The 27,411-nt window shown below is 40.2% G+C and overlaps 1 protein-coding gene across 1 annotated transcript in view; it reads right to left on the bottom strand.

Moving 5' to 3' along the window:
• Positions 1–1,192: 1,192 nt before the first annotated feature.
• The window catches only part of CHMP4B (charged multivesicular body protein 4B), a 35,843-nt gene continuing 9,624 nt past the window's right edge, over positions 1,193–27,411 (bottom strand). The window contains exons 2-5 of the mRNA XM_050917480.1: positions 10,630–10,807; positions 8,398–8,512; positions 7,879–8,005; positions 1,193–2,010 (exon numbers count right to left, since the gene is read on the bottom strand). Of these exons, the coding sequence (XP_050773437.1) occupies positions 1,943–2,010; positions 7,879–8,005; positions 8,398–8,512; positions 10,630–10,807 (488 nt within the window). The 3' untranslated portion in view covers positions 1,193–1,942. The remainder of the gene's footprint in view (positions 2,011–7,878; positions 8,006–8,397; positions 8,513–10,629; positions 10,808–27,411) is intronic.

Below are 27,411 nucleotides of genomic sequence, written 5' to 3'. Positions count from 1 at the left end.
CAGCCACAGAAAGATTAGCTTAGGAACAGTTTACCTTCTTTCAACATCATTTGGCTGATTTCAGAAAAGACGACTTACCCATAGAATGAGCCTGGACTTTTTAATAAAAGCAGGAGTGAGTGATGTCTATGTCCTTGTTTTATTCTTTAACAGCCTTGTTTATAATTCTTGGCTGTTCACTGATGTAGGCAGGGAAAGTGGGGAAGAAGAGTCAGGAATACAAAGCAGAAGTAAGGCTCCTGATGAATAATTAAAAAAACCTCACATATGCTAGACAGACACATAGTATTGACCAAAATAAGTCTTCAGAGGAGACTTAAGGTGAAGGTAAAAGTGCAGGGCTGCAAGAGAGACCACGGGATTGTTCCAGCTGCCTGGCCAACACACAGGAGTTATGGTGTTCAGTTCCAATTCTTACAGTTGTTTTTTATTGCAGGAGTTGCATTCTCTTCTTGTCTGAAGAAACAGGGTGACGGTACAGATCAGAACACATTACTGACTCAGCTCCACCCTCCACAAGCTTGGGAGCAGCTAGCAGTTCCACCATCTGTGCCTCTTTGCCTTCTTTCCATGTCGGGTTTCTGGACTTGGGTGTCAGTAACTGAGGCAACAATAGTGATGTTAAGGTAACGACTTACCTTGAGGTAGGCTTGCAAATTTCCAGCAAGGAGCTTCACTGCATCTAGTGCTCAAAGCATAAATCCTAATGGAAATATTAGTGCTGTAAAATACAAGATCTTCTTACTAGCACAGAATATGCAACAAATCATGAATGTCAAAAATAATTCTTATGATAATTTACAGTAGGGTAGGCAGAGAAAGATAAAGCCAAAGCTATGTGTTCAGCCTTTAAATCAGTTGCTTCTATCTCAAACACAGTAGCTCCTAGGGCCCTCTGACTGGAGTCTCAATCTGTTGTCCCAGCATATCATTACACTAAAACAGTCAAGAGTAATAACTTCACAGGAACACTCCCAAACATTTTGCTCAGCTAACATTGGAGTTTGTATGATAAATGACCTGACTCTATCTGTCATAACACTGGCCATAGCTACAATTATGGATTCACAGATAAACTGATGCCAAAAAGTCTGTTTATTCCTCTATTAGGCAGGAGCAGAAACCAAATTTAATGTAAATTAAATTTCTTTAAATCTAATAAAAATAGATAATTGACAACACTAGCCGAGAATGAAAATTAAACAAGATATTTAATACAGTGCAAACCATAGTTTCTTAATTCAAATAGATGTGTGCATGTATCTGAATGGGTTATCAATTATCACAAATAGCAATGAACACTGAACTGCTACATAGAACAAAATGTACAGCTGGATTTTAAGTGTAAATCTCCCTTACTTCCAAGGTAGTGTTTATCAATTTCAAATCAATTTCACTAATTAAAAATGGGAACAGCAACTAGGTCAGTGCAGTGATAGAAGGTGATCACACAGTCAAAGGAAATAAATACAGAGTGCAAAGAACTAAAAACCTAACACATTCTTATACCTAAACATGAGAAGCCGATGGTGGCTTATGACTTTTCCTTTTTAAATGCCTTACAAGACTTCTCGACACACTTTCAACTGACGTAAAAGTACAGGCTGCATTTCAGGTCATTTAGAGTCAATTACCCCCCAAACTCTAGAAGATGAAGATCCAGCAGTAACATTAGCATAGTCCAGAAGCTGAAGGTTGGATTTTGCAAATACCTTCTATTTTACAGAAATTCAACATCAACTGCAGACAACTTTCCCCGACCCCCTTTGTTTCCTTTGCGCAGACCATGCTATGCAGAGTACAGCAATGCAGTGCTCACTGCTTTGGGTTAAGATTAAAGAGAGAAAGACATTTTGCTTAATGTTTTGTCCCGAACACACTCAACGTGCACCTAAACCAGGTGGCCAAAGTCTTATGTTTTTCCAAATGGCTGCTGCTGTAGTTACATGTTTCCAGCCCAAGCTTCCAACTCTTTCATGTCATCGTCATCCTCCTCTTCTTTCTTCTTGGCTGTAGCATAAAAAAAGTGTGAAGAGTTAGAAGCGGATACCTTGATGTAACCCCATAATGTCCTGCTTCACCTGGCCAGGTGGCTCTGCACTGCACAAGGCACTAGGTCCCAAAGAAAAGCAAATATGCCACATGTGGTTTTCAGTTACAAGACTTATGTGCCATTTTAAAAGCCAGCCAGGGTTAAACTTCCCTAGGCCATATTTCAAAAAAGAGAAAAGAAAATGGTTTGTGAGAATGCAAATGTGCATTTTAATCAGAGTGATACACAAGCACTGCCAATATTTGTCAGTGTCACCAACTCTCAAAGCATGGGAAGATGTAGACCTGTTTATTTTAGGAGCTCCTTTGGAGCCATGTAAAGTTTATTTAGCTAAGCAGTAGCCATTTGGCAATGGATGCCAATACCTTTTGGTTTCTTGTTGTTCAGCGTGCTTAAATCAACCACTATGGATTTGGGGCTATGACTCTTAGACTGATTTGAGTGCAGCACTAGCTGGAAGAACAGATGGAATTAGGAGCCCGGAAATATCAGGTCCTAGCCTAGGATCTCTCAGACTTCCTGTGCCGTTTCACCTCTGGCTCTCAGTTTACCTCTCTGGAAATGAAGGCACTAGCTACCTTGCAGGAATATTGGGAAGGCTAGTTAAAAACTGTACAGTGCTTTGAAGATGTAGAACGCTAAGCACTACAAGTCTCACCTTAAAAATTTCCAAATACTACACTTTCCCCAAAGAAATTCCTAATGCAGCAGTAGCTTAAAGTATGGGGTGTGTGTGTGTGTGTACGTGTACGTACATGCGCAATTTGTAATACAAAGCTGGCACAAATGGGAAATTCCTGAAGTTCAACCCTTGAAAGGGGAGGAGCCAAGGGATGGCAAATCTCTTCTTTGGCAGGGTCCCCCAGATTAAATGGGCATGGAAGAGTAGAAATCAGGATAAATAAAAACTGATTTTTAAAAATATCAAATTGAGTTTTGTATTTAAATAAATATTTTCTTTTAAAAATAAGCCTGTAAAAAGTAAATGTGAAATTATGACAAAATATTCTGAGCCTTACACTTGTTATAATCTATTTTAAATCATTTAAATAAAAAATATGCTGCATCAGTCAACATTCACATTTTAATGAATTAAGGGTGCTGCTTTTTTATTATATACAGAATGGGGGAAACTAACTTTTAAGCTCAACTGAAGCTTTATAAATATGGCACAATGTCTTACATTGCATTAAATATCTGTATTATATTCAGTTTTGATAATGGAGCAAATGCTGTTATTTAAATTTATCATATGTCCGTGCTTTTAGTTTCTGTTGTGCAGAAAAGTTTTTGCCTTAATTACTTTTGGTTTCAGGTTAGCTAGGAGGTGCAGAGAAAATATTTTCTTCATTTGGGCTAGTTCATTCAAAGTTGAGAAGCCAACTGAGCTGAAAAAGCAGAAAAACTTGTTTTCCTCTTTTAATCTATGAACAACCACCAGGCAGGAAGAGAATTCACAGATCCTAAAGTCAGAAAGGACCATTGTGATCATCTAGTCTGACCTCCAGAATAACACAGGCCAGAGAGCTTCACTGAAACAATTCCTGGAGCAGAACTTTTACAAAAATATCCCAATTTTGATTTAAAAATCATCAGTAATGGAAAATCCACCACGGCCCTTGGTAAATTGTTCCACTGGTTAATTACCCTCACTGTCAAAAATGTATGCCTTATTTCCAGCCTGAATTTGTCCTATCTTCAACTTCCATCCATTGGATCGAATCATAACTTTCTCTCCTAGACTGAAGATCCCTATGTAGGTACTTGTAGACTAATCAAGTTACCCTTAACCTTCTCTCTATTAAGCTAAATAGGTTGAGTTCTTTTTGTCTGTCACCATATGGTGTGTTTTCTAATCCTTTAATCATTCTTGCTGGTCTTCTCTGAGCCCTCTCCAATTTAACATCACCTTTCCTGAATTGTGAGAAGCAGAACTAGACACAGTGTTCCAGCAGCAGTCACACCAGTGCCAAATATACAGGTCAAATAACCTCTCTACTTCTATTTGAGATTCCCGTCTTTATGCACCCCTAGATCACATTACCTCTTTTGGCCACAGTGTCCCATTGGGAGCTCATGTTCAGCTGATAATCCAACATGACTCCACAGTCTTTCAGAGTCACTGCTTCCCAGGATTGAGTCCCCCATTCTGCAAGTGTGGCCTGCACTCTGTTTTGGGATGTATACGTTTATATTTAGTGTGTTAAAACACATACTGTTTGATTGTGCCCAGTTAGCCACGTAATCCAGATCACTCTGTTTTAGTGACCTGTCCTCCTCTATATTTACCACTCTCCCAATTTTACTATCATTTGCAAACTTTATCAGTGATGATTTTATGTTTTCTCCTAGGTCACTGATAACAAATAAAAAAGTTAAATAGCATAGGGCCAAGGGCTGATCCCTGCAGGACTCCACTAGAAACACACACACTTGATGAACATTCCCCGTTTACAACTACATGTTGATACTTAGTTTTTAATCCATTTAGCATGTGATGTGTTCATTTTATATCATTCTAGTTTTTTTAATCAAAATGCCATGTGGAACCAAGCCAAATGCCTTACAGAAATCTAAGTATTTTAGATCAATTTTATCAACTAAATTTATAATCTCATTTAAAAAATACCAAGTTAGTTTGATGGGATCTATTTTCCAAAAACCCATGTTGATTGGCATTAATTACATTACCCTCCTTTAATTCTTTATTAACTGATTCCCATATCAGCCACTCCATTATCTTGCCTGGGACTGATATCAGACCTATAATTACCCGGGTCATCTTGTTTACTCTTTTTAAAAACCAGCACATTAGCTTTCTTCTAGTCTTCTGAAACTTCTCCAGTGCCCTTAGACTTACTGAAAATCAACATTAACTGTCCAGCAAGCTTCTCAGCCAGCTCTTTTAAAACACTTGGATGCATGTTAACTGGACCTCATTAAAAGTATTAACTTTAACAGCTTCTGTTTAACATTCTCCAGAGATATTAGTGGAATGGAAAGAGTGTTCACTATATGATGAAACTACATCATGTTTTTTTGATCAAACACAGAACAGAAATATTTATTGAACACTTCGGCCTTTTCTGCATTTTTATTGCAAATTCTATCATTTCAATCTAGTAATGAACCAAAACCATTGTCAAGATTCTTCCTGTTTAATATATTGTAAAAACTCCTTATTGTCCTTAACAATGCTAGCCATAGATTTCTCCTTGTGTATCTTTGCTTCCGTTATTCATTTACTACAATTCTTAACTTCTGATTTAGGATGAGATCTTTTAATTCTAAAAACTTGAAGGACACAGGGCCAGATTTTCAAAGGGATTTGATTTCAATGGGAGTTAGCCACCTAGCCTGCTTAGATAATTTCAGAAATACTGCTAGTCACTTAAATATCTTTGAAAATCTGGCTCATGGTGACCAGAAATAATCCATCAATTCACTAACTACAGTTACTTCCTTTGTTTAATAGGTCAGTTTTAAATGCAAAACAAGAAAAAAAAGTTGATCAAAACATATATACACAGCACATTTAAGATGTTTTTATTAGTTAAATAAAACACATTTTAAAATGCTATTATGGTACTTCTAATTGACTCCTAATTGCCATCCAAATGCGGCTTGCCACAAATCCCAAGTAAAAAAACCAACTCACCCGATAAATAAGAAATGCATCATTCACCATTTTCTAAAATAATCAAAAATTAAAAATCTGACTAAGTGTATGTGAAGCTATATTGATGCTTAAATAAATGTGTACAGATATAGTGTATTTTCTTGTTTAGCAAAAAGAACCCTATATTTGGAGGCAAATGAATGTTTTAGTGATTATGCCAAACAATAAGAATGAACCGCTCTTAAGGAAAATAATTAAAAAGTAAACATGCTAAATGGATTAAAATCAATTATTTAAATAAAAAATTACCTGCTTTCTGTTTTAAATCATGTTAAAAATAGATTATTTAAGTCAATCCACCCTGATAGACATTTCTTAACTCCTCTGTGAAATGATTTTCTCCAAAGTAAAACACACTTAACAGTTATAAAAGAGAAAAATATAGCAGGCTTTTTAGAGTACCTATATTGAATCCAGGCAGAGAGCTGCTGTACAGAAATTTCTGCTATTTACAGGTCCTCACCAGCCATGAGAAGACAGACACTGATGGGGTGAATGGATACTGAAGTTTCTACACTGTGGTTTTATAATAAATGCAGTAAAACTGTGGCACAGCTATACTGTACTATGGCAGAGCCTGTAAAGCAGGTCCAGGAAGGTTATACATCACATCATGGACATTAACACAGGCCAGTGACTCTCCATGTCTGCTGGATTTCATTAGCTATGACCTTTACTCTACAAACAGGATGCGGAGCGGTTGTTTGGAACACAATATTATTAGCTTTGAACCAAAACTGTGTAAATCTAACACCTCCCCATTCTAGACCATATAGTTTTCATGTAGGCCAGAGGAGAAGTGAGAGATGGTGGCAGAGATTCTACAATTATACCTTCCTAGTGCAATTTAGAGAGCAATACTGGGTTTTTCCCTCTCCCTCTTTTCCTATTAATGAGTCAAAACCTGATGCAGAAAATGAATGGGTCCAGCCAGACCTCTGTCCATGGAACATTAAGTCAGGCTAAGAGGGGAAAGCAACCACTACTGATGAGAGAGTTGCTCTTCAGTCACCCAACTGCATCCCTTTCCACTGGTTCAGAGTGAGTGACTGCTCTCACATAACTGCCATCTAAGACTGATGGGGCACTGCGAAGTGAAGTCTGGGAAAGGCAACTGGCAGCTAGGGAACTCCTGAGGGGCCTGAGTGACAATGACCATCAAGCATAAACAGGGAGACAAGGAGCACAGGCCAGGCCTTTATAAACTATCTCCACTAGCTAGGTTTTTGGGTGTGGGATCACAATAAGCTTCCACGAGAACTAGGCTCCTCTTTCTACTTCCTGAAGACAGCTCTGCAGTGTCTTCATCTCCAGGGCTGCAACAGGGGTTGTTGCATAGACAAGAACCATGGAAGGCAGGACCCAATGGCAGAACTAACAAAGAACCTCACCACAACAGAATCAGGCCAGCGTGGAGCTTCTCTATGTACCAGTAAAGCACACGCACCAACCAGGATTTGTCCTTGTGATTTGCCTCCCCTCGAGGCTTTTGCTCCAAGGTTTTGCACAAAACTCAGTTTGGCGTCATCTGATTTGAGTGCCATCACTAAGATAGGGACCCCGTGCACCTTGGGTAGTCAGGAGTTAGCATTATTCACCCAAAACAGAGTGCTATGAAAATAGATGGGTCAGCTATGTAAGACCACAGCATCCCAGTACAGGGGCGAGAGGCAGACTCAAAGACCTGCAAGCATGGTTCAATCAGAGCATTGAGACCAACTTGCAAGACTAAATTCCAAGGGCTATTTCTCACTCAAGTCTCCCTCGCTTTTACTTCTGTGTTTGGTCTTGTCAGGCTTGCTTCCCATTAAATCAGCTGCCATTAGTACAAGACTCCCAGCCTGTACTACTTCCTCCTACATATCCATTCTACCTTGAACCTTGTTTTTTAAGGTATTATAAGATAAACTGGAAGTGTGGGAATGCATGCTAACTGCTCCTGTTACAGCTATTCATTTTCATAGATCTAATGAAAGGAGATGAAGGATCTCTTGAGAATAATACATCATGTGATTCATGAAGCAATTCCATATTAACTCTACAAGCTACTTGTAGCCAGAAAATTCAAATCCTTATTAAGAGCTGCTGATTTGATGAATGCACATGTTAATAAACCAAGCTGACTTTGGCAAAGGCAGACAATTACCTGGCTTTGATGGTATTGCTATTGAGGGCACATTTGGTAGTGGTACTGTCTCGGGACCACTGATCTCCAGCAGGTTTTTGTCTAATTCTTCCTGTTCTAGTTCCTCCAATTCTGCCATCAGTTCATCCTAGTATTGTAAAGGGAAAAAAAAGGATTCAGATCACACTTGCCACTAAGTAGCACAAACACAGACTCACTCAGCTAGGCACATTATCACAGGGGATGGCCTAAATGACCCCAGCACATGACCCTCAAACTGTGAGGGTAGGGTCTGAATCTCAACCCTGATCTGAATTTATGGCTTCACTTTCTGATGGGCACAGAATTCTCTGATCCAGAACATTGGGGGTTTGAAGTCACATCCAAGTTTTGTAGTGCACAATTTTCTGAGGTGGAAAAGACCACTTGCTAGGAGAAATTTTATATCCTAGAACTTGCATTGTTTTCTGAATGCATGCAGAACTCAGATCACTAAGAGATGGGTTTTAATTTAAAACAGTGCAACTCAAGCTGTTTTACCTCATCAAAGTCTTCCCCAAATCCTACAGGCTTTGAAATAGCTGTTGAAATTTCATCTGCCAGCTCCTGCTGTTCTGCAATATCCTGCATCAATTCGTCTACTTTATCGATATCCCTGTAAAGAGAAAAGAGTACAACTTGTTAGCTCATTAACCTGCTTTGCACTGCCCACTGAGTGCATTTGCTAATTCTGTGGCAATGCTAATTCCACCCTGCAAAGGCATTTCACCTGTGCATGACCTCAAATCTCCAGCCACTGCAGCTCTCCTTTCCTCAACTGCTCCACCCTGCGCAATCTCCATTCTCTACTCCCTGCCAACGTCTTGGCATTTTAACCCATTGCAGGAAGGTATGAAGCTTCCTCTAAAGCACATGCCATTTGTGCTGTGTGGATTGGGCAGGAGGATTCTCATTCCCAGCAGATTACCTCCCTCACGATTCTAGAAATTGCCTGTTTGCTGTTCTTAAATTTTTCTCTTTGGCAAAAATTTAGTGCTGAAAGATGGACTGAGAGCCCTGGAGGACAAAAGCTTCCATTTACCTTCAGAAAATATATAAACACATGGCAAGATGGACTGAGCCCACAAAATCATTTCACATAGGTAGCCAAGCAGCCCATTGGCTGGCAACTACTTTTGGTTACTACTGCAGATCTAGGTCAGCTTCAACTTGTCAGGGTGAAAGGCTCCGTTGCCCTATTATCAATCCTTTGTGCCACCAAGATCCAATTATCAGTTTGCTTTGAACTCTAATTCTTAGTGTAACTCAGCTCTATTTGCTTTAGTCAAGGATGGACGAAAAAAGTGCCTTCACAGGACACAATTATCATCAGCGTAAGGTCCACAGTTAAGGGTGTGTTGAGTTTTGCACCTGAAGCTGAGATGTAACCTCTTATGTATGAAAAATACAAGATGTCCTCCCCAAAATTCTACTCCTTACTCTCAGAGCATAGAATGACTTCTGAAAATTTACAAGCAAATTCATTAGTTTTAATTAAACTAGAAATGGGTCCTTTAAGAAACCTGGCACCTGTTTTGTCATACTTTTGTCCCCAACGACCTTAATGGAATAATGCAGACTTTTACAACTTTCCATATACTTAATTCACTGAAATCTTGTGCATGGATTACATGCAAAGGGTTTTCTTTGTTTTAAGCACTGTCATTCACATTCACACACCTATTATTCTCCATATTCAAGTTTATTCTGGGCCAGAAACTCAATACAATTCAGAGAATTCCACGAAGAACTGCCCTCTTTCAAAATAGCCTCTTTTCTCCATTGTTCTCAATGGGACTGAAGCAACAGACTGCCCTTAACAAAAATGGCCACTGCAGCTATTCACCTACTCCTCACTGTTCTTCTCCACCTCCCGACAGCACAGGGGGCTAACATCTTTTCTGAAGTCAGTTTACCTTCACTCCCACTGGGGGCAATGGAATGTGGTGGCATTTGGAAAGGGCATATTAACTGAGGTCAGCTCCTGGCCTCATTGTCATTGCAAAAAATGGGGGATGCCAGCCATTTTGAAAGAGTACAATTCTTCATAAATTTCTCTGGAGAATATTTTACATGCCTAACAACATGGGGTCACTATATGGCTCAGTAAAGACTATTTAGGTGCCTTAACTATGCAGTCCTATATCTGAACAGGTTAACCTTAGTTCAGCGTTTCCTGGGTTTGCAAATATTGGCTCTGTGTTAATTACAACATCTCTGTAGTTTACCCTTAGTTACTGATATGTACTCTCAACCATAACACCATCTCAACGTCATTTTTGTTTGCAAATTATATTGAGTAGAAGAAAAAAGGAACTGATTATGCACCCCTTTTAAACAAGGCTTGAAAGTGTACAAGTATTAGAGGGATCTGTGACCAGTACATCTCTGAACTCACTTCAGACTACTATTGACACTATAATTTAGCTAGACAAAAATTGTGTGCGTGCTATTAATGGCCTTGTACCCCACAAAATGTTTCTGGGTTGAAAAATCCAATCTTTTGTAGCTTGATCAATAAGCAAACACATCTAGTATTATATTTTAAACTTTTTAAAAACACTTTACTGCTTTGTCTGTAACCTCTGCAAAAATCAGTTATTTCATGCCACGATGGTGCAGAGTATTTTAGCAGATTGCATGGGACCTGGTCCTTTATTCTCTTTCTATAATTTCTGGTTTGATTTTGATAGAGTGAACATTCATTCAAGGATACAATATGAAATTTCTTACATGTTGTCATGAGCAGCTTTCATAGCTTTAGCAGCCAGGCCCATATTCTTGAGCACTTCAGTATTGGTGTTGGCATTTTCAAGGGCTTCCCTCTGGAATTCAATTGTTGATAACGTGCCATCTATCTGTGCCAGCTGCTTCTCGTACCTCTTCTTGCGTTTCAGGGCTTGAAGAGCAGCTAGATGAAACAAAAACAAAAACAGGATGTATGTGATGTGTGTCCAAAATAGCCATTCAAATGTGTACAAAATTCCATTCACAAAACAGAACAACGTTTAATTCATTCTATTGCTCATCTGCTCTTCTATCTAGTTTAATTAAAATTTGTTACTGTTTTGTGTTCCTGCCTAAACAAATGTAATAGTAGCCAAGCCTCTGATGTCCACTTCATGTCAAAATACAGACTATAAACCAGCAATCACAATGTTGGCAGTCTAGATGCTCAGCATGGATGGTGCTACAGGGTACTGTGTTTTATAGCAAACACCATGTTTCAAAACATAAGCATGCCTATTTAAAAGTAACATCTTCCTCCATCTTTTCCCACGGAACACACAGCAGTCCATGGTACAGTAACTGCCAAACATGGTTTTAACTATGATGCAGGCTCAATCAGCAGCTGCAGCTAGGCAGGAGTGACTGGGAGAAAGCATTATGTACAGCCGAACCTCAGGGTTATGAACACCAGAGTTACGAACCGACCAGTCAACTACATCCCTCATTTGGAACCAGAAGCAAGCAATCAGGCAGTCACAGACACAAAAAAGGCAAATACAGTGGAGTACTGTGTTAAATGTAAACTACTAAAAAAATAAAGGGAAAGCCACTTTCTTCTTCTGCATAGTAAAGTTTCAAAGCTGTATTAAGTCAATGTTCAGTTGTAAACTTTTGATAGAACCACCATAACATTTTCTTCAGAGTTACGAACAACCTCCATTCCCGAGGTGTTCATAACTGAGGTTCTACTGTAACTCGCTTCCTAGTATCGCTCCTGTTTGAATAAGAGCAATGGTCAAGGAAAGCTCATCCTGTATAAACACATTTCACGTCTCCCCTGGTGTAAGGTCCCGCCCACACTGAACCTTCTAAATATGATTTTTGTAACCAATAGAAGTGCTGTCTCTGTATCTGTAACCCTGTTCAGTTTGAGCCTGCACAGCAGCTTTTCTGCTGTAAGTGTTTCTAGATCTACACAAACATGAACAGACATTGCTAAGTGCTTTCTCCGAAGGTATGGGCAGATGAGCTATCCCACAATGCCACTGCATGAAATCCATAGTCACCAACACATGGGTCTGAGTACTCTGTACAGAAAGCTGGGAAGAAGGAGAACCAGTCAAACTGGATACACAAACCAGAACATGGTTTTCAGTTCACACTAAGCACTCCACTCCTCCACCCCCAGTGCATGCGCACATGTGTACACAACCAGTTACAGGAAGATAATACCACCTGACTAGATCACTGGCAAAAGTGAAACTCGACTAGCTGCTCTGTATCAATCATTCATGATGTATGTGGATTAGAGCTGGCTGGAAAATGGAAATCCCTCCCTGTTAAAAATCACATGTTCTTAAAAAAAACCCAAACTGAGACAAAATGGCAAAAATGCGACATTTTCCCAGAAAGATTTTAGAAAAGTGCTGTTTCAGGTGAACCAACATGGAATTTTTAATTTGTCTGAGAAAGTGACGTTGACAAGAGCCTTGCAGCCCAGCAGCAGGACAGGCAGAACGCCTGGGCACCCGGAGAGCTGAGCTGAGCATCAGGAAGGCAGAGTCAGGCGTTCAGCACTGGCAGTTGCATGTAAAACTTTTGTCAAGAGACCTTCCAAGCAGACAATTGGAGATCCATCATTTTGATTCCCTGCCCAAAAGTAACCCACCCCCTCCTCGCACCCGAAGTTTTCCCCACAGAAAATTTTGGTCTTGCAAATGGCAGTTTTTGTTGCAAATCATTTCAATAAAATAAAATAAAAAAAAGTACGACCCACTGTAGTGTGCATATAAGGTGCCTGCTGTAAGTAGTTACAAATTTGATTACAGGTTGTAGTGTGAACAGGGCCTACCGAAGGACAGATTGGTTGGGTATCACCACACAAAGAAGAAAGGAACAAACATAGTAAAATATTGGGCACAACCACATAGGCATAGGCTTATTCCTACTATACCTATCCCCTTAGATATGCATTACAAAAAAAACCAAACACTATGTTAGAAGCAAGTTCCCCTTGCCCCTCCATGACCAGGTATTATATCTGCCTCCATCAGGGTCCTTTTCTAGTTATTTCCAACCAACTAACCTGTGCTTTGGCTGATGGATACAACACAACCTCTCTGACGGAATCATTGTTTAGATGAAACAACTAATTACCCTAAATGTTATTTCCAGCTACCTCTGTCAAAGAGATCAATAATCCAGTTCTCGATATACTATAGACTTGGTAACTTAACAACATTTATCTGCTTAAGAAATAGAATCAACTTGGACATGTACTCAGACTCTAACCTGAGGACTGCAGTTCTTTCCTCCAAGATACAGCTTAGCATCTGAACTTAGACCTGTGTTGCATTTCACTCTATGCGTGTCCTTTTTGTTCAAGTCTCTAGCCTCTGTGAAAGTCTGATCAAAAGAGGTTTATTGGGGAAAGGTGTAGGAAATGTATAATTGAGATGTCTCAGACATATATAACACACAATATCCTGTTGAGGGCCAGTTTGTGACAGAAAACTTGTCTTTTACACATGTTCATTAGAAGTGAAGAAAAACAATTTCCAAAATCCAGTTCTAAAACCCATCCCCTAAAAATGCTATTTCAGAATTTGCCTTTCCTGGCTGTAGTGCTGGAATTGAATTGTGGGAGAGATTCTCTACCCCAAAATTATAGCCTTCCTGAAGAGGGACAGAATTCCTTGTCACCTTTTCTAGAATGACAGTTTCAATTGACACGATAAATGAGTGGCTGCAACACAGGTGATCAGGCTGATCAGGCTGATCTAGAAGCTGACTGTACATTTACAGGGGCCTCATATGTACAGTTGGGTCCTGTCTTGATGGGTAAAAGGAGAGTTATCCAATTGTATTTAGTTGAAAACACACACCTTTTTAGCCCCTCAAGATAAGGCTCCTGGGTGGCTGCACACTACACAGTCCTTTCATTTTCTAACCCTCGGATTATTTTATCATTACTCTGCAACACATTACAAAACAGAAAACTAGGTACAGTTACAATTAAAGCTGCCAAACACAAATCAAAAGAACCATTGATCACATCTACTGAAACAATCTAAACAGCCAGGATGAAAATCAAAGGCCACATCGCCCATTTTGAGTCCAGCTTTGCACAACTCATGCACGTACTGCTAAAAATAAATATTTCTGTGACCTGCTTCCCCCCTTGACTGGTGTCCCTATTTTAGGACCAATCCAAATTCCATTGACAATAGCAATAGTCTTTCCTTTGACACGAATGGGAGTTTGACTGGGCTTTCATATAACAAGATCTAGTATTTGCTCTGCAGTATCATGCTGGATGCTACTGATGCCTGCTTTATGTCATATCATAAAATTATGTGCAATGCATTAAACAAATATTAGAGATAATAATAAACAGACTAAAGACAATTTAATTTTGGAATGATCAAATTAGCTTGCTCAGAAGGAAAAGCCTGCTATTTGGATGTGCTGTATTCAGTGTGATGGCACTAGAGAGAAATCGGAGAAACAAAAGGTAGGATACTCAGAACTGTTAATTTTGCGGAATATGTAGACTGCAAGGCCAGAGTTCTTACAACTGTTGTATAAACAAAAGTACAGTATTACAGTTTATGTACAGTTCTTAGTGAAAGCTATGGGATAAGTACATAAGGTTCTTTTAGACTTTGTACTTACTGGGAGTACTTTGTTACAAAGGCAGAACTCAGGCTATATGGGCACTAAACATTGAGAGTGTGTTTTTAAATGGTGTGTGTATGAAGTAGGTTTCAGGTATTAACCAGAATTTTCTAACTGTATCTTTCTATTTCCATTCCATTTATTTCTATTTTCTTCTCTCACCCACCCTTCCCACCCCAGGAGTGTCTGCTCAATGTATTTCACTCTAATTGCATTTACTAATCTTAAATCATTTGAGATTTTTTTGTTTTGTAATTTCCCTTGGTTTTTTTTGTTTGTCTGGTGGTAAACCTCTGGTTTAGTAAGTCAGGCTCCTGCTCCTGCACATGAAAAGGTCTGTATTATGTCTCAGGTAAGCTTTAGTTGACAATTAAGTTCTCTCCAACCCTGGTTCTCCGGTCAATCTGTAGTGTCCTGATCTGGGACAGTCCATGCCCCAGCATTAGCCCTACTTGCCCATGTTATACCCTAACATTTTTTTCTAACAGCAGGAATGTCCTTATACCCAGTTGTGGTTATGACCTTGCTTTTAAATCTCACTACTCAAGTTTTCCACAGTCCCTTCCATTTTGTCTGCTGCAGGATTACGCTATGATAAAATGGTAAAAAAGACTTCTATGTTTAAGTAATGTTGAGGTGGGAAGGAATACAAATAGGAATGTAAGAGCAAATATGTGCTGTCTTACTCATATACACATGGACCACACTTTTCAACACTTGGACAATTCAGGGTAATATTTACGTAGTCAATTAACATCTAGAGGCAAAGCACTTTTTTGAAGTGAAGAGAGATTATACAACTGGTTAAATATCATTGCACCTGGCATTAAAAAAAATGTACTAGAAAGGTCAAACAAGACATTGAAATGTTTCTAATTGAGAGAAATGCACCTTCCTGTAGTTTATTTAGAGGTCATTTAATAGCAGCTATATTTCCACAACTATGCTTTAATCCAATTTAGAATTCATACCAATTACAACTGGAATCTTTTATTAAATTGGAGAGATTATGAAACTCTGACAGGCTAATTTGGGTCATTTCACATTCATTTTCTCCTGTGAGTTCTATTAATTCATTTATTCGCCTACAATAGGATGCATTTCACATTCAGGATTTTTCTTTTTTTGCGGTAATCAGCTCTGCCTTTTCATGGCTTTGCTTTCACAGATAAACCAAGGCACAGAAGTCAGACTGTGAATACAAGTGAAGAGAACATTGTGTGCTACACAAGAATATCCCCACCAGATCTTTCACATTAGAATATTACGACTTCCAAGCAGACATGTCCACCCAGTATTTATCTGAATTTTGGTTCAGTACCTAACATAGAATTAAAATATCCTTATTAACTCTAATCTATATCTAGATCTTTTTACTTTTGACCTATAACATATAAAATAACCATCAAGATACACGTGAGACATTAATTTTTTGCACTTGAAAAAATGTACAGTCGGGATGTTTGCAGGCTGCTTTAACAGGCCAGACTCAGTGGCAGTCAAAACTTAAGTCTAATTCCCAGACACAGAGCTCTATCCTGCAATCAAATCCACTAGCATGTGCCCTGAACCCATTCAGAAGCCTGCGTATCGTAAACAGAAATAACTGAAGTGATAGACAGCAAATGATTATGGCAACAGAAGAGGCCACAATTGCTTGGCTAAGTCATGTCATTGTAACTTCGTACATATATACCTCTACCTGGATAGAATGCTGTCCTTGGGAGCCAAAAAATCTTACCGTGTTATATCAAACTTGCTTTGATCCGCAGAGTGCGCAGCCCCGCGCCCCCGGAGCACTGCTTTACCACGTTATATCAGAATGTGTGTTATATCGGGTTGCGTTATATCAGAGCAGAGGTGTACATATGAACTCCTGTTCTGTCTTCCTGTCTCTCATGTGTCCCTTTCTGTCCCCCACTATCTTCCTCCTGTCCTATCTAACTCTGTTGGCTTTTCACCTGATCCTGAAATCAACTGCACTGCACAAGATGAAATGGCCCATCCAGCTCTGATAGGCCTAAGTACCACCAATGATGGAGGGGGACATGGCCAAACCAAATAGATAATGTCCCTGAATAGAGAGGCAAGCTGGGGTCCAGAGCAGCAGCTATCATAGCTGGCCTGCCTGAGTCCAAACCATCTGTCTGACTGACTAACTGCCCTATATCCTGAAAAGACCAACAAATGCTGCATTTCCCCCACATTTACTATTCTACCTCTTCTCTCCCTTCTGTGTGTCTGTCTTGTCTAAAGGAAGAAAAAACAGCGTTCCCAACTCAAAAAGTGAACAGAACTAACCCTTTCTTCACCACCAACGAAGGCTGTTTGACAGAATAAAAGACTTTAACCAACATTCACCCTCTCCAAAAAGGGTTCTGGTTTCATAGGTTTTGATTATGTTTGTTTTGCATAATCACTCAATTTCTGTTGCAGTATTCTTGTCTTGTTTGTATTCTTTTCCTTTTGTGTATTTCAATCAATACATTTTTGGCATGAATTTCCAGATGCATTGCCATGGTATTAAACAGTCTGAGGTCTTTGTATATCTAATTTTGTTTAAAAGTGTTTCATGTTGGACAGTTAGTCATGTTAATGCCATTAACTCTTTGGCTCTTTATCCCAACATGCCCTAACTGCTGGGCTGTGGGATACTCTGGGGCAGGACTCTGTTGAAACTGCTCCACTTTGTCTGAATAAGTAGTCGTGGGGCCAGAGAAAGACAGTGAGCATGGCTCTCTAGTCCAGTGATTATGGCACTCACCTGGGAAGTGTGAGGCCCAAGTTCAAGTCCCCGTTCCAGTAACTATACAAAATGGAACCATTACAAAGGAAGGACTGAGCACCCTACTGCGGAATATCCCAGAACCCAGTGTTCAGGGCACTCTCGGGAGATGTGGGTTCAAATCCCTGTTCCACATCAGGCAGATGGAGGAACTGAACCCAGGTCTCCCACATCCCAGGTAAGTTCTCTAACCACTGACTAACAGCTATAAGGGGGCACCACCACCTCTTCTTCTGACAGCACTGCTTTGTATGGGGCCCGATCTGTTAGGCAGCCTCCGAGCATACATGGGCTCTGCAGGTTAGATGGGGGAATGCCTAGTTTGAGGATTCCACTGGAGCTCAGGCATAAGTTAGTAACTAGACTGAAGCAGTGACAGATTTTTTGGTGACTAGGAGACTTTACCAGTGGAAACTTAAGTGCCCAGGGTATTTAGCTGCCTACAGGATTATGCAGGAGCTGAGCAGGGGTTTTGAGGATTTAAGTTTTAAATTTAGGCACCTAAATCCCATCATGGTTCTAGCCCTGATACCCCACAATTCCTCCTCTTTTTCACTTTTTACATGGTTCAGAAATTGCAGCATTTACAAGTATGAAAATCACCACTCTCGGAAAGGATGGAGAAACCACACCATGAGTTTATACACTTGTTACCACAAGTAAATTGGTGTATAATGATGACAAGGTCAGTATTTCTCCAAGATTATCAAACAGATGCATAGCAGATTAGCAAAGGTCCACCATAACGATTCAACTGCAGGAGTGGAACCCAGATATGTAGACTACACTAGATCTGAGATGACAGCTGTGTTAAAGGTGACCACTGAAGGATGAAAATTGAAAAGATTTCTGTGATATACAAAGGAGACCTGAAAAGTGGGGTGGGGAGGAGGTTGTTTGTTTTGTTTTAAATTCCCTTGCTTTTTCTTTATATCAAAAAATTCAATTCTTGTTTAAGGTTTATGACATCAGATAGAAAGAAGTGAAACCTGACTGAAAGAGTAAATTATTTTTATTCAGATGATTAAAAACTTATTTTTTTTAACTACTACTAAATGCCAAACAAAGTTCTGTGAGGCCACACTCCACCCATTCAGTTAAGGACTGATTCTTAGAGGCTTTCAGTGTAGATGCACTCAAGGTTCTGGAAGGTTAAGGCTGCATGGCAGTGCCTCAGACCCGAGTTAGCAAAACTTTTGAGCAGTCTTTCTACTGTAAAAATAAATGGGTGTATTTGTCTGCGTTTGGGGTGGAGAAGGGGAGAGAGGAGAGGTGGAGCCTTTCAGACCATAGGCGTCGTCTTACTCAGATCCCGGGTGATGCTCAGCCCTCACTCCACTCCTTCCCCCAAGCTCTCACTCTTGCCCGGCCTCTTCCTACCCCCACTCCACCTCCTCCTCCCCTAGTGCCTCCTGCATGCCACTGAACAGCTGATCCATGGCAGGAGGCGCTGGGGGAGGGGAGGGGAGGAGCTGATCGGCAGGTCTGCCAGTGGGTGCTAAGCATCCACTTCTTTTTTTCCTCTGTGGGTGCTTCAACCCCATAGCACGCATGGAATTGGCGCCCATGTTTCAGACCTCCTCTACACATGATCCAAAACAAAGAATGATACAAAGCCATAAAGTGTTTCCTTTTACAGGCCACATTTAACTTGAAGTGTGCAGGACTGATTCTAAGCTGTTCTCACATGCTTCCAAAAGTCCTACAAGCATTCTGCTTGTCCTAATTCATGAACTCTGCAGAGAGCTGCCACTTCAGTTAAAAACAAAGTTATAAGAGAGTTGCTTTCCTATTTTAATGCACTATTTCACATGAGCAGAGAACAAAACAATACGTCAAATCAAAAGAATAAGCTGTCTTAGACTGGAGTATTTTAATGTATGAAATGTTCAACAGCGAAAAACCTAATTTCTCACACTCTTGTATCTACCAGAATCTTGGGTGGCTAACCAGAAATTGTGAAAAAATATCCTCTGGCAAACACCACACCCAAGAAGTCTGCAGGGAATGAGGTAAATACTGTTAACATGGGGGGAAAATTCAACCTAAAATGGAAAACTAATTATAGTCTTTACTGCAACGATTGTTGTGGTATCAGGCTTTTTATATATTGCAATCAATGCTCTAGGATCACCACAGTATTTATTCTGAGGTGTATATTCAAGATGTTTTTGTTCTGATCTACAGCAATTCTATATGTGAACTTACCAACTACAATGTTTAATTCTGAAAACTGATGAGCTGTTCTGCCATCTTTTTCTATCCATCCATCCATCCATATAAAGCTGTGATGTGTTGTCATGGTAGATAATATAATTGTATTAAAAAATTCGCAGTGAAGCCAAAACTATAAATGTTTTATCAGGAAGTAATAAAAGCAGCTCCTCTTCCCCCCAAATCCACTACCATCACTTCATACAAGTATAAGACACCTATGAATTTTTCCTCCAGCATATCAATATTTCACACACACAAAATAAAGAAGCATGTTTGAAGTCAAAATATAAACACAGCCCATCTTTATTCTTTATGAAGACTGCTATTACATTAGGCAACCATGAAAGAGTCAGCCCTTGGGATCTGCATATTTAATTAAGCCTTTACTGTTTCCAAGATAGTAATTACAACAGTGGACAACCTAACCTAATGCCCAATTTAATTTACTGTGGAATTGCTTAAGCAGAAATAACTAACCACACATTATGTTTAAACGTTTATTCTCTAGACCACGGATCGGCTGGAAGCAGGAGCCAGTACATTCCTTGGCCCACGCCATTTCCCACAGCCCCCATTGGCATGGAACGGCGAACCATGGCCAGTGGGAGCTGCGATCGGCCAAACCGGCGAATGCTGCAGGTAAACAGACCATCCCGGCCCGCCACGCCAGCAGATTTCCCTGATGGGCCGCGTGCCAAAGGTTGCCAATCCCTGCTTTAGACTAACCAGACAAATTTCCACACAAGACAAAAAATTATTTGATGCTAAAGTAACCATCAGTACAGTTACCTGAAGGGAACACAGATTTAAATTTTCTTGTCAAGGCACCAATTTCTTCAAACATTCTCACTCTTAGATTAAAAGGCTATATTTGATAAGCTCTTTGGGACAGGGACCTGATGTGTTTTCTGGGAACTGCTTAGTACACATAGGTTCTATTAAAAATAGGTAATACTAACATTTCCATTGGAGATTAGAGAATGTGGAATAAAGACATTGTTATGCACAGTATATACTTGTAAGAGCGTAACTGTGTTAGTACAGCACCTAGCACCCGGGCCCGCAGACATTACTGCAATATTTAATAGGGTTGTAAATCCAGCTGGCTTTGGGAAGCAGATATTGTGGCAGAGGGTGTGTCTATTACAGGATTACCCAAAGTGGTTTTGCTTCTGTGCAAATAAAATTCTGAAGAAAATAGATATTTGCATTTACTAACAGCCCAATCCTTTAGTCCCTCTGCATACAGAGCTCCCCTTTACTTCACTAGAAACTCTGTACATGGAAGGACTCAGAGAACAAACTTAGAAAGATGTTATACCATGAGTTGGTTCAGTGGTCATTTTAAATGATTGTTAGCTCACTGTAACAGGATCACGTAGAAAGCACTGACAGATTTCCATATCCACCTCCTGAAAAAAGAGGTCTGGGCTGATACAAGAAGAGACAGTTAACAGTGGGTTTAGAATTTTGCCGTTTACACAAAAAACAAAAACAAACAAACAACAATCAACTGAAGTCAAAGATTCATCACTAGAGCATTCACAAAACCATGATGGTCTCTCTTCACTGACAGAATTAAACCAAAGAACAGCAAAAATATATTCTAATGTACCATCACACAGGACCATACCAACAGTCCAAACTTTGTGGCCTAAGGGCCACATCAGGCTTGTGAAACTGTATGGAGGGCCTGGTATAGAAGGCTGTGCCTCCCCAAACAGCCTGGCCCCTGCCCCTATCCACCCCCTCCCACTTCCTGCCCCCAGACCACCCCCCACCCCCGAAACCCCGACCCATCCAACACCCCGCCCCCCCCGCTCTTTGTCCCCTGACCGCTCTCTCCAGGGACCCTTGCCTCTAACTGCCCTCCCAGGACCCTACCCCTTATCCAACCCTCCCTGCTCCCTATCCCCTGGCTGCCCCGACCATTATCCACACCCCCATCCCGACACCTCCCCCAGAATCTCCGTCCCATCCAAACGCTCCCTACTCCCTGTCCCAACTACCCACCCCAGATCCCTTGCTCCTTATCCAACCCCCGCACTCCCTGCCCTCTTACTATGCTGCTCAAAGCAGCAGGAGCTCGCAGCCGCACTGCCTGGCCAGAGCCAGCCACACCGCCGCGCTGCCTGGCAAGTGCAGCAGGCCAGAGCGCTGAGGCTGTGGGGGAAGGCGGACAGTGGGGAAGGGGCCTGGAGCTAGCCTCCCCGGTTGGGAGCTCAAGGGCCAAGCAGGACAGTCTGGCAGAACAGATGTGGCCCGCGGGCCATCGTTTTCCCACCTCTGATCTAGATCAATATCTTATTTCAGACAGTGGCAGATACTAGAGAAAAGTTTTAAAGCCTCCACTATTCATTATGCACCAGCATGCATACAGGATATATTTCTTCCTAACCTTTGGCAGTTTGTGGTTTGGCTTATGACCTGAAGCAGGAGGATTTCTGTCCATTATAAAGTTATCCTATATAATGTAATGGTGGATAGAATTCAACTAAATCTTCTTGTCATCCATATCTAATTATTTTGAATTTTAATAAGTTCTTTGGTTAAGTCAAACTTTATGGCAGCAAGTGCCATCAGTTAATCTGCAGTAAAAGAAAGCATTTCCTTGTATTAGTTTTAAATGCATTGCCTTTAATGTGATTGGCTGGTCCTGGGCTCTTATTATGTGACACAGCAAACAGGAGCACTGACTTCTCTATATCATTATTTTAATAGATCTGTCATTCTGTTACCATTCCAAACTGAGTAGACCTAGGGCCTCATTTTCATTCACGAAGGCCTCTTTACTGCTCTCCCAGAGGGAAGGCAAGACCAATAAAAAGCAGCTGGATCAGAGGAAGCTAGATTTGAATGTCAGGTTCAATTGCATGAAAAAAGAAATTTTAAAAAAGAGGGAGGTTTTTAAATTTAAAGTCAGACTTATTAGCATGTTGCTAGTTCTTTCCTTTTTCAGGTCTTCAATTGCAAAGTGAATAGTACATTTTTGTTCTTTATTCTCCCACTTGTTAGCAGAATTTCAGTTTTTACAGAGGATTTCTTTCTACTAAAATTTCACACTTAAAATGTTCCACTATGATGAAAAAGATTAATCCAGGGCCTCATTAACAACCATACTGTGTTAACACCACAGATTCAAAAGACAAGATTGATAACCAAATAGCGTGCTCTCTCCGCAGCCACCACCACCTTTCAATTCAGGAACTTCCACAAGGGAAGAAAACGGGAAATGCTTCAGTCAGGTTAACCTCCTCTACCATGGTTTGGAGTTTGAGGTCAATGAAACAGGTCATGTAGGTACTTTTGAAAATCCCACTTTAAGGATAGAATTTTAGATTCACATTTGAAAATTTTGACCTGCGTATAAAAAAGTTCGACAGCTTTTTATTAATGTAATAGAAGTCTGAAATTTTCATTATAAATACCTCAGCAATTTAAGGGAAAAAGAAAAGATTTTAATAAAAATACTATTTTAGCCGCAGATGCTGTACTTTAAGTGACTGAGTAGGCTCACTGTGTGTGAAATTAGGGACCTGCTTTAGTGCTTGTTGACTCGGGGCCTTAGCATTTAATATTTTATTTTTTGCTTACAGCAGTTTTAAAGTACCTTATTTGAATTTTATGAAATGCCCCTAATGGTAATATACTAGAATTTACCAAAAAAACTGAAGAACCTAAGAATATATAGGGTTTCATATACCCACAAATCCAATTTGGTATCTGAAGCGAAAATGTGTCAGGTTTGGGGAAAACGGAAGAACTGTCTGCATTAAAAAGTACTGTGAAGAATCTGGAGTAAAGTTCTGTTATTTTACTTAATACAGAACAGACATGCTGTAAAGATCTGCACATAAGTGAATTTACAGGATTTCCCCCTGAGCCTGACCTTCATGATTTTATCTACCTACTACTTACACAGCTTCCATCTCTGTTGTCCTGCAGCTACCGTTCTTTACCACTGAAAACAGGATCACATACTTGATACAAAAATACTGAAAGACACATGGCCCAGCAGAAACTCAAGGTATAACACCTTTGGTCAGTAAGACTGAGGAGAAATTTAAACTTAAACCTACTTGTTACTTCACTCTAGAAAGTATGACAACTTGAGGAAGTATCTTATCAGAAGCAGATATCCCACTAAAACAAACAAAGGAGGCAAATGTATAGATTTGGAAGGAAAAAACCCTCTAAAAGCAAACTCAAAATAAGGGTATACCAACTGTCATCCATACAGGAAGACTATAAAATGGACTAATTTATTAAACCCATCTATCCTATTTGCCTGTCTCTTCTGGACAAATCCCACTGTTTTCTATAATCCACATAACCCTAAACACCAGAGTAATTAATACTTGAAAAATATCTAAAAAAATGTATAGATTACTACTGCACAACTGTCTTCTACACAGATACTTAAGATAACAACTTAAGCCACTGAAACAAAGCATGCATTAATTTAGCTGTTCTATACACATTTGAATCCATATTCCTGGTGCTCACATCACAGACAAAAGTCTGAATCATCAATAGAATCCCATTTCAAAGGCAGCAAGAACAAATAGTGGGTGTCTCAGACTTGGGGTTTGGCAGTGTTGGAGCATATTTTAATATCTCAGGTAACTATTCTGGATCTCAGTCTAGCAAGACCCAGCAATTTATCTTCAACACGTCAAGAAACTCTTGAGATGAAATACTAATTAAAACAAATCTTGACATGCTCTCCAACACAACATGTATAGATTAAAAACAAAGCATAGATTTCAAGGCCAGAGGGGACCACTGTAATCATGTAGCCTGACCTCCTGTTCAACACGGGCCATAGAACTTCCCTAAAATAGTATAAAAGCCCAACAACAAGTTATAGATAAAGTGATTGAATAATCTGGTTGATTTTATCTCACCCACTGAGCACAATCCTTGTTTAAATATGATTTTATAGGGCACCAGATGGCTCAGGAGATAAGTAAAAGATACAGAACATTCACCTCTGCATAATTGGCCATTCAGTGGCATGTACCAAGCAGTGCTTATCTCGGTCCAAGTCCAGTTTCGATTAAACAAGTGTCTGCTTACATGATACAAGAGCCAGCACCTCAACTCCCCACTCAGTCCCAGAGGTGAGTTGGTCCCCCTCAGACATAGGTGGAACCTTGCAGCACCAGTGCCTTAACTCTTCTGTGGATTACGGCACAATAGCAGCTATATTATAGTTGTAACTGAGGCAGACTTTCCTTCTCACAGACACTTGTAACTGAAAAGTTATCTTTGAACACCTGGAGCCTAGTGCTGCAGGGCATTTCTGTAGACAGAGTACTTACCTTCCATTTTAAGTGTGTGGTTTTCCACATTGTAAAGAATAAAAAACAAGCTTTCAGGAAATGTTGTTACAATTGCTTCCTGCACAGAAGAGAAAAAGCACAAGACCATTCGTACACTGGCAGGAGGAGAAGGAAAGGAACGGTGCGCAATCCAGGAAGGAGTTAGAGAGACTATGACAATATGATTCCTGATTGGTCACTGACTGAAACTTAAATTCCAGAGTGAGGTGGAGCAAAAGTCAGGTTTAAGCATCTGAAGTTGATGAGTCTGGTTTACAAATAAAGCTGAACGACTAAAACCTTTATACTGGACACACAGAATCTGATTTTCCTCTAAAAATGAACACTTTACCAAGGTGCAGAACTCCAGATACATACATACAAGCCCAAATGTTTCAGAATGACAAAAAGATGAAGTTCTGAAGCATCATTCACCAAGCTAAATTATATATAGTAACAGGTTTCAGAGTTGTAGACATGTTAGTCTGTATCAGTAAAAACAACTGAGGTGTACTTGTGGCACCTTGGAGACAAACGCATTTATTTGGGCGTAAGCTTTCGTGGCCTAAGACCCACTTCGCCCACAAAAGCTTATGCCCGAATAAATTTGTTAGTCTCCAAGGTGCCACAAGTACACCTCATTGTTTTTTTATATAGTGATTTTTTTAGCTCAAAAAGCTTCATACTGTGCCTAGTACACAGTAAGACTGTTTCCATTTTAAAAGCTACCAAACATGTTTAACACTACTATACAGATATTTGAATTAAATAGTATACAGATTGATCAACTTTCAGTTTCCAATAAGAAAAAAAGCTACAAATTCTAACAATACAGAAGACAACTCTAGCACCAAAAAGCCACATTACCAGGTTGTTCAACTATGATATTAGACACAAATATTCCTTTCCCCACTGCCAACTCAGAGTGCACTGCTAATTACTGTACAAATTAAAGAGAAGTCCTTGTATACGGTTAAATAATTTTTTTACGAGTCCTATAAAAACTTCTCATCAGAACAAAAGGCAACATAAACTGAAGCCAAAAATTTTAATACTTCACATTTGTATACCTTCCATCTGAGGTCTGCAAAGCATTTCAAACCACTGATTTAATTAAGCCTAAAACTGCTCTTGTGTAAAGCTAGAAAAACTCAACTCATCTACTAGTTGTCCCTGGTAATTTTGAGGGGGTGACATCAACAAATGCTGAAAAAGGTGTGAAGCCATTCCAAAAGTGACCTGATAAAGTGGTGTTTTCCTGAGTATGCAGAAGCTACGCCAAAGTGGTGTTTTCCTGAGTATGCAGAAGCCGAGCCAGCATCATCTGTTGCTCTCAGTCGTGGGATGCAGCTGGAGTGTGAAATTAACAGTGGTCTGGTCAGTTTCCCTAGTAACAGTAGGACTGATTAGAATCATGTCAATTTCACCCCCACCACAGAAAAATAGCAGAGGTTGTCATTGAGGCTATTTAGAGGGGACCACCACCCAAAAGGCTAGGGAGGAGTAGAGCAGTAGATGCCCAGACTCCCTTACAGCAGCCAAGTGGATCGGGGCTGGGAGAGAAAAAAAGCTGTCCCTCCCAGCTGCATAGGCTTCTATTTATCTATCACCCTAGGCAGAGGCTAATACATGAGAAAGCCCCCCAGCCATGGACAACATTTTGATAAGAATCCAAGCACCGATCCTGCTCTGCCTTGCAGCTATGTATAGGTGTTGCGCTTTCACCAGGGAACTGCTAATGGCATTCAGTGATGGAGCCCCAACTTATCTTTCACTTCTGCCTCTGTCTAGTAAGAGCCTAATAAGATTTTCCGCAGACTTTTCCTTGTAAGGTAGGCAACGTCCTCATTTCAAAGTTAAGTAACTTGTCCACATTTAAACAGTGAGGCTATTAGACCACAGAGCTGGGGAAATGGAGAGCTGGGTTCTAATCCTGGTTATGACTACTAGATACTACTGCTTTAGTAGTGCTACAGCCCAAACAGAAGTTATGGGCTTAATGCAGAAATTACTGGGTGAAATGCAGAAATTACTGGGTGAGGTTCTTTGGTCTGTGTTATGTAGGAGGTCCCTTCAGGCCTTAATGTCTATGAATCTGTGGAAAAACAGCAAAGCAGTATAAAAATACATGTATGAAGTACTGTGACAGGAACCAAAGCTTGGACGCATGGGTGGGCAGAAATGCTGCCAGACAAGAAACTTCCTCATTTTTGTGTAGTTCCTCTTTCTGAAATAAAATGCTACCATGGGGGGCTGCTGTGGGGTCTCGTCCCCCGCCTCCCCAGGGATGTTACGTTTTATTATGTTATGGTCACTATTACCAAGTGATGCAGCTATATTCACTTACAGGACCAGATCCTGTGCTCCATTCAGGACTAAATCAATAACTGCCTCTAAGCTAAGCAGACATCATTTGTGACAACAATCAATAGTCCCTGGACTTCCTGTATGAAGTGTTAAATCCTCAGCTGATGTCAGTTCAACAGGTGCTTACAGCCCCTAGCTCAGCTCCAAGGCAGCTGTAAACACAATCATACTGTACCTCCTTATCACACCCTGCTA

Source organism: Gopherus flavomarginatus, chromosome 11 (genome assembly GCF_025201925.1).
Source record: "Gopherus flavomarginatus isolate rGopFla2 chromosome 11, rGopFla2.mat.asm, whole genome shotgun sequence".
Taxonomy (NCBI): domain Eukaryota; kingdom Metazoa; phylum Chordata; order Testudines; family Testudinidae; genus Gopherus; species Gopherus flavomarginatus.
This window is presented reverse-complemented; position numbering and strand designations above follow the sequence as displayed.